General features: G+C 43.4%; 2 protein-coding genes across 9 annotated transcripts; one reads left to right on the top strand and one right to left on the bottom strand.

Annotated features, from left to right (window-relative positions):
• Nucleotides 1-1,070: 1,070 nt before the first annotated feature.
• On the top strand, nt 1,071-8,983 carry wipf3 (WAS/WASL interacting protein family member 3). Of its 3 annotated transcripts, XM_053613424.1 has the most exons (9): nt 1,071-1,359; nt 1,458-1,580; nt 4,106-4,205; nt 5,616-5,745; nt 6,274-6,420; nt 6,884-7,564; nt 7,734-7,874; nt 7,981-8,082; nt 8,340-8,983. In XM_053613424.1, the coding sequence occupies exons 3-9, from the start codon at nt 4,122-4,124 to the stop codon at nt 8,381-8,383; spliced, it is 1,329 nt and encodes a 442-aa protein (XP_053469399.1). In that variant the 5' UTR covers nt 1,071-1,359; nt 1,458-1,580; nt 4,106-4,121; the 3' UTR covers nt 8,384-8,983. The 3 variants fall into 3 exon arrangements, with proteins under 3 accessions (XP_053469399.1, XP_053469398.1, XP_053469400.1); XM_053613423.1 differs by having other exon boundaries at nt 1,321-1,580; XM_053613425.1 differs by lacking the exons at nt 1,071-1,359; nt 1,458-1,580 and having other exon boundaries at nt 3,285-4,205.
• Nucleotides 8,984-9,576: 593 nt separating this feature from the next.
• wu:fc38h03 (acetylcholinesterase collagenic tail peptide) lies at nt 9,577-17,768 on the bottom strand. 6 transcript variants are annotated; one of them, XM_053613255.1, is made up of 17 exons: nt 17,609-17,768; nt 16,321-16,427; nt 16,061-16,171; nt 15,889-15,933; nt 15,762-15,788; nt 14,132-14,203; nt 13,932-13,994; nt 13,522-13,548; nt 13,364-13,408; nt 13,197-13,232; nt 13,007-13,087; nt 11,657-11,753; nt 11,164-11,300; nt 10,894-11,013; nt 10,636-10,765; nt 10,427-10,529; nt 9,577-10,267 (listed from the first exon to the last, which is right to left on the bottom strand). In XM_053613255.1, exons 1-17 carry the CDS (start codon nt 17,694-17,696, stop codon nt 10,198-10,200), a joined length of 1,359 nt encoding a protein of 452 aa, XP_053469230.1. In that variant the 5' UTR covers nt 17,697-17,768; the 3' UTR covers nt 9,577-10,197. The 6 variants fall into 6 exon arrangements, with proteins under 6 accessions (XP_053469230.1, XP_053469229.1, XP_053469234.1 ...); XM_053613254.1 differs by having other exon boundaries at nt 9,577-10,529; XM_053613259.1 differs by lacking the exons at nt 16,321-16,427; nt 17,609-17,768 and having other exon boundaries at nt 9,577-10,529; nt 13,007-13,107; nt 14,132-15,788; nt 16,061-16,083.
• Between the last annotated feature and the right edge of the window lie 1,564 nt (nt 17,769-19,332).

Below are 19,332 nucleotides of genomic sequence, written 5' to 3'. Positions count from 1 at the left end.
GTGGAGTAGTCTGAACGTCAGTAAAAGACGCGTTCACGGCTAAAGCATTTCACGTCCTCTTAGTGTGCCGTAATGTTAGTCACTCTGCTCCGGGCTGTCATCTTTACACCTGACAAGTAATGTGTCACAGCATTTCTCTCTCTCTCTCTCTTTCTCACAAGAAAATTGGCGTTTACCACACAGCTTTAAAAAAATCGCCATATATGGTAAACAATTTCCCTTTAAAAAGCCAGTATGCTGCTCACACTACTGCTACTGGGACCTGCGGAACGTAAACGATCTAACGCAGGGGGTGTCCGAACTTTTTTCAAATGGGGCCTCATCAGAATTGGAATGAATGAATGAATATGATCTCAAAGTGTGTGTGTGAGTGTGAGTGTGTCCTGCGATGGGGTTGGCACCCTATCCAGGGTGTCCCCCGCCTTGTGCCCTGAGTTCCCTGCGACAGGTTCAAGGCTCCCTGGGGCCCTGTGTAGGATAAGTGGTATGGAAAACTGATGGATGGATGTATGGATGGAACTCTTCAAGCAAGGCAAGCTCAGTCACAATGTATAGACTTCATTATGATTTAAGTCGCAGTTCGTCTAGGACCTGTCTCGCGCTTTGTTCTCAATGCCGCAGTAAGTAATTACTCTCTGAACAGGGCTGATGTTATTAAGATGGATTATATCGGATGGGAGCTTCTCATAATAATCAGGTGTAAATGATATTACACTAGCCCTATCACTTGAGGTAGGTCTTTACATGAGTCTTTTATATATGTATATATATTTATATATCTATACACACACACACATACAATGTAATGGTTTTACTTTACATGTCATATGTCTAGACTTTCTAGTGAGCACCACAGCCAGCAGTTATGATTAATGTGTGATGGGAACGCTGTTACACTTTTCTACCACTAGGGGGGGGATAATACTGTACATTCAGTATTTTTTTAAAAATATCCTCACAAATACGTGACTGTTAAATGTTGTTAAAGGTGTTCATGTGGATGCCGCTAACAGTGAATGCTGAATCCTAAAACCTAAACCGTCCTATTTGTTTACTATTGACTGAATGCCCATCACTAACCCTGAGCATTCTTTACTTTTATAAGCCATAATTGTTTTATACGCGTTAATAATAATAATAATAATAATAATAATAATAATAATGGCCCACGAGAATGTAGTGTTTATTCTCAGCACCTCAGGTGAGACCTTTCTTCCACATGCATGTAGCCCCGCCCACTTCCACACTCACTCCACCTCATTTGCATATGGCATTCAAGTTGCGTCACACTTCACCAGTGCTCGCGACGGTGAACCGTGTTGTGCAGAGCTCGGTGCAGGCTCCAGAACATACACACAGGTGTGTTTACACGGTGTTACTGTCTGTAGAGCTCTTAAACAAGTTGTGTGTGTATTTTTCGGCCTGATAAAGTTTGTTTTAATAATAATAATAAGAAGAAGTAGAAGTAGAAGAACCCAGGCTGAACTGAGAGTAACAGGATCTGCTGAGGTGAGCACTGATCAGGATCTGCACTGAGAGCTCCATCCAGACTGAGAAGAAAAGGCTTGCTTTGATCTCAGGTAAAGTACACTCTGTTTTGTAAACGTGGATAAACAGCTGGATCTGTGTGTGAAATTGTTCTTATCATGAAGAGAAGCTGTTCTAGATGTTCTGCAGCCTGGTTCCACTCAGAGATAACTGTAGTTCTCCTCAGTGCTGGGGTGGAACCAGCACTGCACATGTCGTGTACCTTTTAGCATTCCTGTTACCTGAGAAGGTGTGTGTGGTGGACGTGTAGAGCAGCACCATGGAGTCGAAAGGGAGTCACGTCGTCCCTCAGACGTCGCATGGGAAACGCACGGATGTACAGACATCATCTACTCCATAATCCCCCTTTCCCTTTATTAAAAACACATCCTAGTTCACTAGGTCAGGAAGTAAGAGTAGCACCAAGAGCTTTGTATAATATAAAGACAGCACAAAGGATGTTTAAAGACCGGGTTGATTTGTATTTATTTATTTATTTATTTATTTTTGATGGATGAAACCTGGATTATAAATCAGTTCTGTTTGCCATGGTGTCTTCGTGCAACACTTCCAGCACCTCGGCCGGGATACGTGTTCTGGAGCTCTGTAAGACCTGACACGTCGTTGGTCGCCTGCGTGTGTATATATATATATATATATATATATATGTATATATATATATAAACTGAACAGGTTTTTTGAATTGGTTTATTAGTTAGCTGTGTCATCCCGTAGTAGAGAGAAGGGACAGTCACTTTTTTTTTTTAGATCTACATCGTCCTAACCCGACAGCTCGTGCTGCTGGATATCTTGCTCCAGCACAGGTGGGACGTTACGTTACATATGTGCCACGGGCACGTTCAATTTTCCATGCAGGTTCTTCAGGAGAAACACGTGCGTCATCTCCACCGTGAGCCCGTTCCCTAACGAGGCTCTGGAGAATCGCTCGGTTTGTTTTCAGCTCCACACTTTCTCCGAGTGCTAAACATGCAATGCAACTTTTCCCAGAATGTCAAAATCGTCCACAGGATTTCCCGTAGTTAATGATCTGCACTCCTTCTCCTAATCAGGTTTGATGACCAAACTGCAGAGACCAGAATTTCAGAACCTCGGTTAATCCGAGGTTTAATGATTAGATGCATCAATGAAAAGCAAATAATAACTTTCTTCATTAAGGAAATGGCTGCTCCGTTGCTCGGCGATGTTTTTCAGCTCAGAATGCCTCGCTTCTTCCATTGTAAGACTGTGGGCTTGCTGGAGGATAGGCTTCACTTCCCAAACAATATGCTCCATTGTTAAGCGTCTGATCCTTCTGGCCCTTGGAAGAAGCCCCTAAAATGCAGGTCTGAGATCAGCCTTCTCAGTCATTACAGGCTATGAGGTTACAGAGTGGATAGTTTCACCCTGGAGAGGAAGCTGCATTCCTGTTGTCACGATGGACAAATTTCCTGCCTCTCAACACCATCGAGTTTAGGGGGGAAAATGGGCTGGAACGAAGAAACAATAGACTTCATAGTGGTCATGTTGGTGTTTGGAACAGTACAGCGTGAGCAACATGGAGAACCGAGGAACAACGTGAGATATGTGTAGAAAAACACAACCATAGTCAGAAGGAGGTAATGTGGGAATGGTAAAAAATATATATATATATATATATATATATATAATATATATAAAACTGTTTCCGCAGTTTCAGACATTTCCATCTCGTGTAACAGGAGACGAGACGCTGAAAGAAGCTATGAAAAGCAAACGTGAGTACATATTTTCCAGCTAGGACAGTGATGCAGTAGATTAAACAGTCCTTCATTGCACTCTGGAACGCTTTGAGATGCTTTGTGGTCATATGCATCCCCAAAGGTTGTTTGCGTGATCACACTGGACACCTGTAATTTACACCTTTTACTTAGCACTTATGATCGGACCCAGGACGCCAGGTAAGAACGTAGCCTTCTACGAGCTGGAAGAGGTGTTTTAGAGCAGTGAACTCTTGAGGCTAAGCAGGTCTCCAGGACTGTAGGGACGTTTATTTCCAAGATATTCCAGCTGGGTCCGGGGTTCGATTCCCGCCGGGGCCATGTGTGTGCAGAGTTTGCATGTTCTCCCCGTGCTGTGGGGGTTTCCTCCGGGTACTCTGGTTTCCTCCCCCAGTCCAAAGACATGCATGGTAGACTGATTGGCATGTCTAAAGTGCCCGTAGTGTATGAATGGGTGTGTGAGTGTGTATGTGATTGTGCCCTGCGATGGATTGGCACCCTGTCCAGGGTGTACCCCACCTTGTGCCCGATGCTGCCTGGGATAGGCTCCAGGTTCCCCTGCGACCCTGAAGAAGGAGTAAGCGGTAGAAGATGGATGGATGGATGGATATTCCAGCTGAAGATGTCTGATTTGGAGAACCAAGAAACCTGTAACTTTATATATGTGGATATAAGACTCGGCTTATGCTGAAGCTTTTAGAAATCCCCGTGGCTGATGGATACTACATGGATTTAGAGAGCTATAAAGTTTGAGGATATCCAATAATCAGCTTACATCAGGGTATGTGAGGGTAAGAGTATGTCTATTCTTTTATTTGCAGATTCGTGAGAGCAGCCATGCCTATCCATCCTCCTCCTCCTCCTCATCCTCCTCCTCCTCCACCAGCACCACCTCCACCACCTCCACCAGCTGTCCTACAGGTAACACACGCACACACACACACAATGCATTTAAATTTCAAATGTAAACAGTTACAGAAATGTGCTCAGTCACTTCTTATTAGCACGTTCAGCCTGCAAACCACCTGGACAGATTTGCAATATTAATTAGAGCTAAAATTACACACACACCCACACACACACACACACACACACAAACACACACACACACACAGTGGCATATGACGCTCAGCAGTGTCATTTTCTGACTGGCTCTCTCCACTGGTCTCCTGGTTAATTTATGTTTCATTTGAGATGCCGCTCTGTGTAGTGCCACCTCTGCTCCCTCCCATGCACACTGTACAGTTCTCCATCATTAATATGTATATGTATCGAGTTTGCGTTGTGTTGTTCCCAAAATAAGTCCTACTGTATCGAGTAGTCATTATTTTAGAGCTGAGAGCTTCGTCCAGGTATCGCTAGTTTGAATTCTAGAATATAATCAGACACGGTGAGCCGGACATTCACAGATGCACCACAATCACAGGAAAGCAGAGCCATAACTATAGGTAAAGGGATTCTCAAGTTGATGTGAGCCAAATTTGGAGAAGATTGGACAAGATTTAGAGGAGGAGTAGCAAAAATAGCACTGACCAGTAGGTGGCGCTGGGATTAAATTTGTTGCATAGCTTCAGGTCATGGTCCTGAAGCTGCCGACCGAGTTTTGTGTCCATGCGCAAAATCATTGCTGATATACTAGACTCACTTCCTGTTTGGCGGCTTTGCTGTCAGGTCAGATTCGTTGGCCAGTTACGGACAAGTCATTTGGACTATTTAAAATTATTTTCTGAGGCTTACTTTGAAGCTAACGCAAGCCAGATTTGGTGACGATTGGACATTGATTGGAAGAAAATTAGGTGGGACAAAAACAGGCAGGAATTGACGTTGAACTCGAATCCAGAGAGGCCTGGCTTTTCAATTTTGGACACACGGTTCAAAAGTTATGACCATAAACATAGTTCCGTATTAGGTGGAAATTTGATCCAATGGTGGCGCTAGAGCGTTGGAAGCACTTGGCCCAGATTTGGTCAGAATACTCCTTAGACCCTCCCCAATCAGTGTGCCAAATTTCACAACTTTTTACAAGACGGTTCTATGGGCTGCCATAGACACCCTAGCCAGAATAATAAGAAGAATAGTCATAAGAAAAGGTCAAATAACAATAGGGGTCCAAGCACCGAAATCGTTTTCTATAATTCAGTCACAGTGTAAATCTGCAGCACTAATCGTGTATTAACAGTGCAGAGCGCTCTGTTTCGCCCCAGTATGGGGGATCTCACTCAGTGTCTCATAAACAACAGAATGTGGCATATGGGTATTTACATCTACAGCTATCACATTTTGAATAAAAACTAGTCTCCCAGCTCATGTCGCGCTCTCTTTCTTTCCCAGCCCCAAACTGAGCCTCCGAAACTCCAGTGCAGTGAAGGAGGCCGCAGCGCACTACTCTCAGACATTCGGAAGGGAGCCAGACTGAAAAAGGTGACGCAGGTCAATGACCGCAGTGCTCCCGCCCTCAACAGTGAGTCCAAATCAGAGCAATCTGCCACGTGATTCAGTTCAGGCTCATCAGTGCAGGAATAAACGTGTACTCACCAGCACCAGTAAACCAGTTTTAACCTGTGTTGCTGCAGCTGTGGAGAAGTTTACAAAAATAGCAGTCCCAAACCATCTCCTGGAAACTGAAATGTGAGCTGGTATAAATGTGAGCCTACAACCAATTGTGTGGAGCCCTCCACTTTTACAATAAAGGCCACCAAATGATAACAAACTTCTCGTAATTTGACAGTGATAATCAGTACTAAATATCTAAATAATAATCAGTACTAAATATCTAAATAATAATCAGTACTATCTCTAACCACTATGGGTGTAACAAAATCCCAGTGAAATGCAGGATTAAAATCTATACAGACATGGACATCAAAACCACTGGCCGTTTAAAGATGGTGAAGAAGGAGGTAAAATACAATTAGAGATCGGATGCGTTCCTTTATCAGACTGGGTCTAATCTGCTGGGTGTTGTGTGTACTTTCCCATCTAACTTTAGAGCCCAGAGTGCACAGTGTGGATGGTAATAGTGGAGCAGGCGGAAGCACCAGTGCCACACCGACACAAGGACCTACTCTGAGTGGACTTTTTGCTGGAGGATTTCCTGTCCTCCGGCCTGTTGGACAGAGAGACAAGAACCGTCCAGGTGCCCAATCTAGTCCTGATCCAATGCTGTATCACTTAAAGATTAACCTTCATGTTCAGCTCAAGTCAGACCTGTGTACTGATCTCAACAGTAATGCAAATGATCTGTGCAAAACTCACTTGGTTGTTAGGGAACATGAATTCAGTTTATGTTACTCTGATTACTTCCACACATAGCGGTGCTTGAAAGTTTGCAAACCCTTTAGAATTAGTAAAAAAGGATTGTAAACTATACTGCCCTCTTCCATTTCAATATGATGGACTATTTTGTGTAGATTTATGACATAAAATCCCAGTTAGGTTCCATTTCAGTTCCAGGATGTATCACTACAAATGTGGAAAAGTTCACGTGGGTTTGAGTACGTCTGCAACACACTGTACTGAATGAATGAATGAAGATAGAATAGATTAGGCATGTTAAATCGAATACATAATAAAGTTTGTGTCATTCTCTTTTTGTAAAGTGACTCGGTCCGGTTCTACTGCCAGCCTGAAGCAGCCTCTGTGGAACCTGCCATCTCAGGGGGAGAGTTTCAGGGGTAGCACTCCAGATCTCTCTCCTTCATGCAGACCTTTAGAAAGGACCTCTTCTCTATCTAAAAGACGTCCTGTTTCTTCCTACACGGCCCCACCTTCCCCCAGCCAACCCACTCCCCCAAGTTTTAAACCTCTATCCTGTCCTCCCACTATGACTCCTCCTCCTCCACCTCCATCACTGCTTCATCAGGAGCATGCAAGTAACAAGCCACCTCCTCTCTCTACCTGTCCTCCTCCTCCTCCTCCTCCTCCTCAAATCACCAAACCCACGTGGTTGCCGGTTCAATCTCACTCCATTCCCATGCCCACAGTTCCGCCTCCACCCCCACCTCCCTTGGTCCCACCTTCCTCTCTTTCTGATAGGTTCTACCCTCTGCCTCCTTCTCCAAAACCAATAGATGCTAAGTTTGGCAACTTCATGGACAGTCCTCCTCCTTTCCCTGTGTTTTTTACACCAAGTCTTCCTGCATCTGTGCCCCCTCCCCCACTTCCGCCGCCACCTAAAGCTCCCGCGATGTCCACGTACCGGCCTGCAGTTCCTCTGCTGCCTCCCTCTTACCCCTGCACGGCCCCCAGCCGGAAACCTCCTGCAGTACCTGGAAGTGCAGGTACAAACCCAATAAAGGAAAGATGAAGACGTTTGAGATGTGTGTGTGTGTGTGTGTGTGTGTGTGTCATTCGAGTTTCTTATTTCTGGATAAACAAAAAAAAGGCTTTCTGTCAGATTAAGAAGCGCGTTAGCACCCCCCCAAAACAATCTGTCTAATTGATTGACAGGTGCTGGTCGGTTGGCTCCTCCCCCTGCTCCACCGGCTCGTTCTCCTAACACCGAGTTGTCCAGCAGAATCCCGCCCCCTCTCCCACCTCTGCCCCCGGCTCCGCCCGTCTCCATGAGGAACGGACACCTGAACAGCTTTGGTAAAAGACTCCATCTACAGTATACGCTTGATTTCAGTGTGTGAACTGTCGGAGTGTTTTCTTCTTTAACGATGCAGTCGTTATTGTTTCTCTGTGTTGTTTTTAGATGACTTTGAATCCAAGTTTCAGTTCCACCCAGTGGAAGATTTCCCTCCTCCTGAAGTGTTCAGGCCCTTTCCGCGAGCATACCCAAGCAAAGAGAACAGAGGTATAACAGCATGTCTGCCTGTGTATGTTGTATAGAGAGGTCAAACAGTTTAGGTCTGTAAGTGCGTTCATATTAAACACACACACTGGAAGCAGATTCCCAGATACACACCAGCCTACACTTTAACTGTCTTTACACTGATGTCCTGAATCAAATAAGAAACACTTTTTGGTGAGACATTTTTTCTTATATCGATCACATCTTGACCGAAATCAGTGCTGTGATCTGATTCTGAACGTCACCGTTCCTCCCTACAGTGTCATCACAAGCTCCTGGCATCACCAGGACCCACCTAAGATGAGACGATCGGATCCACGTTTCTCTCGTTATCGCCATCTTTGCTGATGATGATGAGGAGAACAAAGGCCCAGCTTTGGTCCACCTCAGGCCCTCAGGATACACACTCCAGTCGAACCTCAGAACCGTGTAGAATCCTAACCTTGAACTGAAAATGCTCACCAGACTGTGTTATGGTAAAGAGTTGGAACTCCTTCGCTTTACTGCAGTCAGTATACGTTCTTACGTTCATAAATAACTCTGCTTTACGCTTACACTTCCCCCCCCCAGACGTTACCCTCAGTCTAATCTAGTAATTCCAAGAGATAAAGAGTGTATGGGTCAGAAAAAGAAAAAGCCGGAGCTTAGTTCACGCCTGCAGTTGCAGTATGCTGTCTGACCTACTGACTTACTGTTATTTCACACGACCTTATTCACAAAGCCCAAGTTCACATCCAAACAGAACGCTGGCTAACAATCTACTCCACAGTGTGATAATGTATGAAATATGAGCTCAGTAGCTTTTATTAGACGTTCACATGCGCTTCATATTCAGATTATACAGTTTATCACTGGGTTTTGTCTGTGCCACTTTAGGACAGTTTTATTTATAATATATATGTGTGTGTGTGTGTGTGTGTGTGTGTGTATATATATATATATATATATGTATATATGTATATGTATATATATATATATATGTATATGTATATATATGTATATGTATGTATGTATATATATGTATATGTATGTATGTATATATATGTATATGTATGTATATATATATATGTATATGTATGTATATATATATGTATATGTATATATATATATAATATGTATATGTATATATATATATGTATATGTATGTATGTATATATATATATATATACACATACATATACATATATTATATATATATATATATATACATATACATATATTATATATATATATATATAATGTCGAGAGAAACAGTGCCACCACCTGGACCCTGTGTGAAATTCACAAATCTGAGCCCTTATTGAATAAATAATATGTAACTTAAGTAAATCTACTGAATCACGTGTTATTGTACTTGCAATATAATAATAAAATAACAATATTTATATGAATATATTATAGTAAGAATAAGCAAGGAATAAGACTGGTCATTGGCTCTTTTAGTATACACACACACACACTTCAGCACAGCAGTTCTAGCTAATGAAATACACGCAGTGGTCGATTATTCTTTAATTGATATATATTTACACATCACAGAATGATGTTCAGAACATTTCGGAGCATGCCTTGTCATTTTATCCAATGTTAAGAGTTGTGAGATTGGACTCTTATATATCCAGGTTTGCACTTTAGAACTTTATTCCAAGTGGAATGATGCACAAACGAACAGGCTTTGAAGACATCAACCTAGACGTCTCACGTTTACTTCGGGTTCATACACACTCATATACACACACTCACATACAAACACACTCGTATACACACACACTCACACACTCACATACTCACATACACACTCATATTCACACACACACTCATACAGTATCTCACAAAAGTGAGTACACCCCTGGATACTGTATACACACACACGCACACACACACATACACGCATTTCTAATGATGATGAAATGAGAGAATGAATAAATAATATAAAATGCATTTACATGAATAAAAATGAATAAATACGGTCATAAACTTTATTAAACACCTCCACACTGAGAACGCGTCATGATGCGAGCTCCACACTGTGACAACCAGAGGCTGACCTGGATGTGTGCTCATGCACGCACGCACACACGCACACACACACACACACACACACACGGCGTCAGGAGCTCAGGTGGCATACTTGCAGCCAGTCAAGTCGATGATGCAGGAATCGGTGCATCTGAGCTGTCCGAGCGTCCTGTGGAGAACGCACAGTGGTGAGGAACTTCTGTGGCACCATAACAGCATCATATAGTAAGCATTACTGTGGGTAAATAAATGAAGCATAAATCTGAAATATGTGTGTGTGTATGTGTGTGTGTGTGTGTGTGTGTGTGTGTGTGTGTGGAGTACGTGCCCTGGCAGGTACGTCCTGCACGTCTGATAGCCAAAGTCCTTTCCATCACACTCTTCAGCACCGTGGTGGCGATATCCATCTCCACAATAAGCCTTTTTACAGCCTGCAATGAAACAAAGACGGATCATGCGCTGATGATAACTTATCCGCTAGCATATGTAGACGTCTACGTGTGTTTGAACGCGTTCGTCTCCGACCGTATGACCTACCCACGCATTCATCTGTGACCACTTGGTTTCCATCATCACACTCCTCTCCATTCATCATCTGCACCTCTCCATCTCCACACTCCTCCCACGCTGCTCTCTTCTTCCTCTCCATCGCACGGAGTGGGAGCAGCTGTTTAAAAAGAAAAGTAGAATAAAAACGTAGCTGAGGAAAAAGGTGATGGGATTTTATGGCGTTAGAAAACTTCTCTCCTGAAGCAGCGTCACGACTTAATCATGAGCTGGAGCACATGATGGTACCTGAATCGGCTTCCACCCATCCGTGTCTTTAAAGTAGAGAGATTTTCGTTCTTTGCAGAAAGCAAGAGTGTTGACCGTGTCAAGGTCGCTCAGTTCCTTCTCACCGTTCACCACGAATATCTACAGACAGAACGATGACGCGTGTAGAGCACTGCTTCCCCTACATCACATGTAGCTCATTTAATACAACCAATCATGTAAGATCATTCGAGTTCAATCCAGTGTGTGTGTGTGTGTGTGTGTGTGTGTGTGTGTGCAGCATGAACTCACCGCTGAAACCTTGGTGAATTTGTCACGGCGCTGCAGTGATGCACTTCCAGGGCCGTTGGTATCAAACGAGCTGCAGTCACATGGTCCAGGAGGACCTGGCGTCCCCATCTCACCTTTCTCTCCGCCTACATACAGCACTGCACACATATTCAGTGTACTGTGTGTGTGTGTGTGTGTGTGTGGTCCCACGTATAATAGCCACGTATTGCGGATACGTGAGAAGCGTGCGCGTGCTGCTGTGAACTCGTTTCCTCTAAAAATACCAAACAAGAACGACGCGTCAACTGTTTCACGTGCATCTTTTTTTACATGAACTGTACGTATTGTCTTGTTGGACCTGAGCAGAAGTTTCCGGCAAAGTTTCTATTTAACGATTAGAAGCGATGCTAGCCAATCACGGGCGTCTGTGAGCTCAGGTCATGATTTAGTTATTTATTTATTTAGTTATTTATTTATAATAAACTCTGAATGGAAATGACTTATTTTGGGTCACCTGAGGCAGGAACTCCAGGGGGCCCTGGCTGTCCGTTCAGTCCCGGTGGGCCAGCTGGTCCCATTGGTCCTATGCGTCCAGTCTGTCCTTTAGATCCCTGTTGATCAGAAAAGGTAGAGATCCTCCACCTCTTTAGTTTCTAGTGCTGATACTGAGAACCTGACAGGCTCTAGATACCTACAGCAAGATGACGCAGCCAGTCATAAGCACAGTACAGACCCGCCAAGGTTATAACTTTAAAACATAAGACAAACAATGATTCCTGACGCATGATCAACGTGAGAGAGTGAGCGAGTGAGTGAGGAAGTGACGTATGCAGACATAAAGACACAGAAACAGGTCCAAAATGTTCTGAGGTCGCGCTGGGACACACACAACAGAACACGGAAGCCTCCTGACCGATTTAGCACAAGTAAGATCGGGTAACCGAACAAGTGAGGCCAAGCATGGTGTGTGTGTGTGTTTGTGTGTGTGTGTGTAATGATTTTGACTGTCCAGTGCTTTAGGATACCAATGGATTTTATTTGTATTTGTGTTTAATTGGTCGTTAGACATTGTAACAAACATTACGTACATGACACCTCAATCATCTGAATCCGATCTACACCCTCGTTATCTGAAGTTGGACTTCGGGTAGAGTATTCATGCTGTGGGTGACAGAAATAGCACAAAGACCCTAGACAGGAGAACCCCCCCTCCCCCACCCCGGCACGCACGAGCCAACGAATTCGAACTCTCGTTCAAGTCAAGAACATGAGGCTTTACAACGGCGTCTTGTGGTAAACCCTCAGTATTTACTCTGCTGAAGGCTTCTCTTGATTGTTGACTTTGACACAGATCCTCCTACCTCCTGGAGGATGTTGTGAAGGGGTTTTTTTCTTCACCAGGTCATCCACCACCATCAATTTCTGGCAGCAAATAGTAGATCTCCACACCTAATGTTTTTGCGATCGCTCTGACGCGTTTGTTCTGATCGATTTTTCAGCCCTAATGAAGCAGTGAAGCTCTTTGGACTTCATATTGAGAGCCAACAGCAAACTGCAAATGCGAGCGTCGCACTTCTGATCGACTCTAGACCTCTTATCTGCTTACACACGCTCGGACATGGAACAGCTGAGCAACCGACTGTCCAATAACATTCTGTCTCTTAAAAAGGGGAGGAGCAACATATACAAAGTGCTGTAATTCCTACACTGTCCACCTGATTTGGATGTAAATTCCCCTCGAATTAAAGCGTGCACTCATATTCATTATTTCATTTCGACTCGACTCTACTAAAATCACAATAACTGTGTCCGTGTCCAAATATTTATGGCCTGACTGTACATACAAGACTCGTTTTGTTTTCACCTGCTTTCCTCTTTTGCCCGGGCGTCCTGTAGGACCACGCGTCCCTGTCACGCCGGCCTCTCCCTTCAGTCCCGTTTCACCCTGAGACACACAAACATACACTAACACACACACACACACACACACAACAATATACAGTACTATAACGTATGAAAGAAAGCAATGCTGCTTAAAATCCTCCAGCTCTTACCTTCTGTCCAAACATGCCAGCATGTCCGCTTACACCCTACACACACACACACACACACACACACACACACACAGTGAGACATCTCATCCTCTCCCCAATCCTCTTCAGCAACACTACATATAAAGCAGGAAGTTAAACCTGCAGTGTTTAAATGAGTTCTCTCACACCTTGTCTCCCTTTGGACCTGGAACTCCTGGTTCCGCGTGTGAACCCTATAAAACAGATCCGATCTGTGACACACGTTAATATTAACGTGCTAGAGACACTCTTAATGTTGCAGTAGCTCCACTAGCGGTTCCACATTATTCCTGTCTGAAAAACACACCTTCTCTCCTTTGTATCCCGGCAGTCCCTGTGGTAAAAAAAAAAAAAAAAAAAAGGTAAATAAATAAATAAATAAAAGAAAAGACTGTAAATAAGTAGAACTGACAGAACGGTTATTTTCACTTGGGTTCATCTCTATACGGTGGATATAAAAGTTTACACACCCCTGTTAAAATCACACCTTTTTCTGATGTTAAAAAATCCTGGCATTTTAACAGGGATGTGTAGACTTTTTGATCTCCGCTGTATATTTAACTACACTTGCAGGAGGATCATGGTTGTAAATGAAGTCTCAGTCAGAAATGCATCTACATCATGTTAGAAATGACGTATGGGAGAAGCTCCATGATCCTCACTGCTACAGTATGTAGCTAACGTTCTGCTAGACACGGGTTCATATTCGGCCTTCACCTTGTCTCCCACTGGTCCTCTCATCCCAGGATGTCCCATCAGTCCATGGTCTCCCTTCTCGCCCTGTAGGCCACAGCAGAGTGTAAAGACGTGGACGGGGAGTGCCACTCTGAGCACAGTCTGGGGGTTTGAGCTGGAAAGGTAGTATGATGAATGCTGTAGTGTGTTAGCGTGTGTGCGAACAAAAAAAAAGAACTCACTTTGGGTCCCTCGGGACCTGGCGGTCCTGTAGAGCCCGGCCTCCCGGGAAGCCCGGGCCGGCCAGTGCGACCCTGCGGAAACACATAAGATGCGTTTACATGGACAACAATAATCCACTCTTAATCCGATTAAGACCATACTCTAATTAAGAAACTACCATGTAAACAGCAATTTTTACTTACCTTAATCTAATTAAGGTCATAATCGAAGTAAGCAATAATCTAATTAAGACAGGTGGAGTACTCCTGTTTTAGTCACATTATGGACGTGTAGTAGTGACATGTAAACACCTTAATCACATTATGAACGTCGTGTGGGAGTTTTCACCGCATTTTGCGGCAGGACACAATCACACACGGCAGTTTTACGTTTTACGGCGAACAAGAGAGTTCGGCTGTGTCCCAAATCGCATACTTTCCTACTATAGGCCTGTAGTGGGGAAAAATACATGTAGCTCGGCTACTATATAGACGGTAACTACGCGATTTGGGACACACCCACCGCTTCAAGCAGTTTTCTATTAGCACGTATAGCATGACAAATAATTAACTGCACTTAAAGCGTTCATATATAAAAAAAAAAAAAACGGAAAACCCAAAACTGTATACGGTACCATAACGAAGACGAACTGTATGTTGATACGTGAAATTCTGGAGGGACGTCGGACGGCGTGGCGCGGTGACGTAATGACGCGGGCTGTTAATCTAATTATGTTCTAAAACATGTAAAACGGGAACATGACAGGAGTATTCTAAAATAGATTTTTATTTTATTTTAGAACTAATAGTATTCACTCTCTATCTATCTCTCTCAATCACTCTCTCTATCTCTCACTCTCTCTAACTCTCACTGTCTATCTCTCTCTCTCACTCTATCTCTCTCTCTCTCTAACTCTCACTATCTCTCTCTCTATCACTGTCTATCTCTCTCTATCGCTCTCTCTCGCTATCTCTCACTCTATCTCTCTCTCTCTCGCTCTCTCACTCTATCCCTCACTCTCTATCTCACGCTCTCTCTCACTGTCTCTCTATCTCTCTCTGTCGCTATCTCTCACTCTCTCACTCTATCTCTCTCACTGTCTCTCTATCTCTCTCTGTCGCTATCCCTCACTCTCTCTCTCCATCTCTCTCTATCTCTCACTCTCTATCTCTCTCTCGCTATCTCTCACTCTCTCTATTGCTCTCTCACTCTATCCCTCACTCTCTATCTCTCTCTATCTCTCACTCTCTCTCTCACTCTAACTCTCTTTCTCGCTCTCTCTCTCTCTCTCTCTCTCAGTGTAATGAAATAGCTCAGTGTTGATTTCTGCATTGCGGTAAAGAGATCCATGTCTGATCTCGGCACTGAGTGATATTGCCGGACTGTGCTGCGGTGGACCAAAGCCATGCCTTAATACACCGGAGATTAATTAACCTTAAAGTGCTGACCGTGGAACACTGAAAAATGATGCAGCACAAACAAGGGATAAAAGACAGAGAGGTGCGACCGACCCAGCGTAACTTCCTACTGCCCTCATCGCTGTCATTAAAACGCCTGCTCATGCTTTAGAGAGAGGATCATAAGGCACAGACCCGAACCAGAGCAGGAAGGCCATGTTGTTCCACTTGTTGAAGATTATTCCAGGCTTACCTTTGTTCCTGGCCGACCTATATCCCCCTACAGAGAGAAGAGGACAGCATGCAGGTTCCAGAGTTTATCCCATGTGTATCCCAAAATAATACATTAAAATCTCTTCTCGTTCTCCAATCAGACTCACCTTATCTCCCTTGGGACCGTGTACTCCTGGAAAGCCGTTCTGCCCCTGAAATGAAGAGTGTAAATAAACCTGTTTACAGCTCTGTGACGCTGCATTACATTTACCTGTGAAGAGGGAACTCTTCTTTCTCTAGAGACGGCGGCAGGAAATGACCCCAGGGGTCAGGACATACCGGTGGTCCAGCAGGGCCAGGTGGTCCAGGAGGTCCTGCGAGACAGTATTGCATCACATCTCCTTCATCACGTCCTCTCCATCTTTCACCCTCCACATATTCTGCAAACACCTTAAAAAACAAATATTATAAAGCACACCTGAGCATTCAAGTTTACCTGAACTGACCGATCGATCGATTCTTTCCAAAAAAGACTTTTTTCTGAGAATTTTCTGAAATTCGCTGCGAAGACTCGTACAGAGACGTCATTAAGCACTCACCCGAGCTCTCCTCCACACGCCGGGCGGGGGCGGGAACAGCGGTGGTGGAGGCGGAGTCTGTAAGCAACATGGGTCAAATCTTTTCAGGACTTCTAGCGGAGCCAGCACTATGACAATCGATTAGAAAATAAGATCAGATTACATAAACCAACGAGCTAGGCTGCTTCTTTATTCAGGCCATCTACTTCTAAAAGTACCTAAAGTTTGTTGTACTGCATTAGGGAACATAAAAAAATATACCTAATATTTTTAAAACCACCGGAGCATGTGGCAATAACTGTTTGGTTATTTGTTGTTATTTTTTAGTGGAGCCGACATCTGCATTTTCTTTCATAACTAAAACTTGTTTTGTTTTTTTTAAATCGACTATTGCACTTAGGGCACGTTCGCCTCACACCGCCATGGTTGAGGGTTTGATTCCCGCCGCTGCCCTGTGTGCGGAGTTTGCATGTTCTCCTGTACTCCGGTTTCCTCCCCAAGTCCAATGACATGCATTGTAGGCTGATTGACATGTCCAAAGTGTCCGTAGCGAATGTGTGTGTGAATGTGTGCGATGGATTGGCACCACATCCAGGGTGTACCCCACCTTGTGCCCGATGCTCCCTGGGATAGGCTGCAGGTTCTATTGCACTTTTAAAGCTGCAGTACGGAACTTTTGCCTCTCTATCGCCATCTCTGTTTGAAACATAAAATTGCAAGTTACTAGTGGAGTGGTTATCTTTTTTACGCGGGTTGAGCTTGGGCACTGCTCCTCTGCACAGTTGCTTATTTGTTTCGTGAGTGCGCTAATGTTAGCTAACTAGCCAGATTAAAGCAGCCATCTAGATGACAAGTTTCAATCCCAATATAAAAGCTCCACCATCCTCAGCGATATACCAGCCGGCTGTTCTTTGTTCTGTCTAACGAATGGGACGTAACCACATTAAGACGAATGGCGTCAAACGGACATTTCCCACGAAATCCGACCCAACAGATCGTTTTATGAATCGTTAATATAGTGAATCGGCGTAAAGTAAGGAGACGGTTTTGAACGATGATTTATTTATTTTTTTTATGTACTTGCTCAATAATCGATTTTGGCTCATTTTTAACCAGGAAAAGTTCCTTACTGCAGCTTTAAATATACAGGTAGGTAGAATAAACTTGCTGGTGCTTGTGCTGATGCTGTGAGGTCGAATCAGCTGCACTGAGGTTATAGAATTAATGACATGCATGCGCACACACACATTAGTTGATTATGGCTGTAATGGTCTTAAACAGTCTACAAAGAGAATAAACAGGGTCTTACCTGTAGGTGAAGGGAGCTGGTTATCAAAGTCGCCCGAGACAGAATAAAACAGGAGCTGGAGCTGCAGTCCAATCCTCACCAAAGCCATGTTTCTGCCTGCTGTAGTCTCGACCACTTCTGCTTTCTCCTCCTCCTCACACCTATTCAACACCGTCTAACGCAAACCTCTGTTTATTTTCAGTTGTTCCGAGTTCCTGAGAAGCGAGTGAGGAGTGCTTCCGGCGTTATTTACAGCTCTAATGCTAACCCACCGCAGCCTCTGCCAAGATTAGATACATTTATTACTGCGGAGCTGCCCGTGTCCGACCACACACTGACACGCTGATACGCTGATACCCGAGTGAGAGAGTGGAGGACAGCCTAAAGATAGTTTTCCATCCAGCCTGAAACTCGGTCTCATGAGCAATATGAGGAATACCAAACATACTAGGAGTTTGTAATGTGACATAACACGAGTTGAATGGAGAAGATTTATTGCTAAGAACCACTGAACGAGCCATTCGACAGTTCATTAATTAATCCCTCACTCTTACTGCTATACTATCAGTAATAATACTGTTTACATGAGCAACGAAGCAGCTTAAAACACTTGTCTATTACTGACAGGAAGTGGAACTGTTGTAGGCCCGTCAGCACGTCACGTGATTCTGAGATGCTTTTCTGATCAGCCCTAGAAAAGTTTCTCGGAAGAACATCTGGAAACCAGTCCTCTGATCTTTCTCATCAGCAACCCACAGAGCTGAAGAACCGATCCCAGGAGATCATCACGACAAAGGGCATTTAAAACCCCTGACTGTTGTCCTCATTCGACCCCATTCTGATGTTTGATGTGAAAATAAATTGTTTGTTTTTTTCCTTGTTGTTATATAATAGTAAAACGCATTTCTTTGTAAGAAAAACAATGAAATATGAAAGAGTTTCCAACTAAAAAAACAGAATACACGAAACACGTGATTTTGTTTGCTGTTCTGCTTTAATGGAAAAAAAAAATCATCGCAAGAAAATGAAAAGCAGATTTGAACGTTTTTTTGTGCAAACGTCGAGCTCACACAGGCGTCCCGATGATTTCACGAATCACATTTCACAATCACATTCATACAATCGTTGCGACAATTCTCAAACGCCAATTATTTGAAATGTACACACAGGATTAAAAATCAAAAAACGAAAACAAAAACACGGCTGTCTTATTTTTCATACACACTTTTGGGATAAAGTCTACTGTAGAGTGATTGGAATTTCGACTAGTGGCTAAAAGCAAACCCAACACTCGTCTTCTCTCTCACACGTCCTCTCTTTCGCTAGGAACGCTTGCCCGAGATGTGAAGAGTAAACAGCACTGCTAACAATGCTATACGCTCCACCAGTGCGGACATTGTAAACACATTTCTGCTCCCATGAACATAAATCATCCTGAACATGATTTAACGGCAAGATCAGCAAACGACATTTCATTATACACTTTTTTTTCTTTAAAAAAAAAGCTTAATTAAAGTGGTGTACAAATTGCAGAGTTTAAAAAGCTTTAAAAAATTATTCAGGCACATTATAAAGCACTTTGTTAAGATTACTTTAGCTTCTTTGGTAGGTACCTGCTATGTAAGAACAAAGCAACGGCACAGCTGCCTTATGAAGAATTAAGAATGAATAAGCATGTACACATATTATATCATTACTCTGATATATATATATATATATATATATATATATATATATATATATAT

This window comes from Ictalurus furcatus, chromosome 24, assembly GCF_023375685.1.
Source record: "Ictalurus furcatus strain D&B chromosome 24, Billie_1.0, whole genome shotgun sequence".
Classification (NCBI taxonomy): domain Eukaryota; kingdom Metazoa; phylum Chordata; class Actinopteri; order Siluriformes; family Ictaluridae; genus Ictalurus; species Ictalurus furcatus.
Note: the sequence above shows the minus strand (reverse complement) of the source record. Positions and strands in the feature narration are given on the sequence as shown.

Bases quoted from the DNA above. Each gene is read 5' to 3' on its own strand.
- wu:fc38h03 (XM_053613254.1), bottom strand. From the start codon at position 17,696: ATGGCTTTGGTGAGGATTGGACTGCAGCTCCAGCTCCTGTTTTATTCT. The intron at 11,754-13,006 runs GTGAAAACAAAA...TCTGATCAACAG, and splicing joins CGGGCAAAAGAGGAAAGCAG to GGATCTAAAGGACAGACTGG. The intron at 10,766-10,893 runs GTACCATCATGT...CTTTTTAAACAG, and splicing joins ATGGGTGGAAGCCGATTCAG to CTGCTCCCACTCCGTGCGAT.
- wipf3 (XM_053613424.1), top strand. From the start codon at position 4,122: ATGCCTATCCATCCTCCTCCTCCTCCTCATCCTCCTCCTCCTCCACCA. The intron at 5,746-6,273 runs GTGAGTCCAAAT...ATCTAACTTTAG, and splicing joins CAGTGCTCCCGCCCTCAACA to AGCCCAGAGTGCACAGTGTG. The intron at 6,421-6,883 runs GTGCCCAATCTA...CTTTTTGTAAAG, and splicing joins GAGAGACAAGAACCGTCCAG to TGACTCGGTCCGGTTCTACT.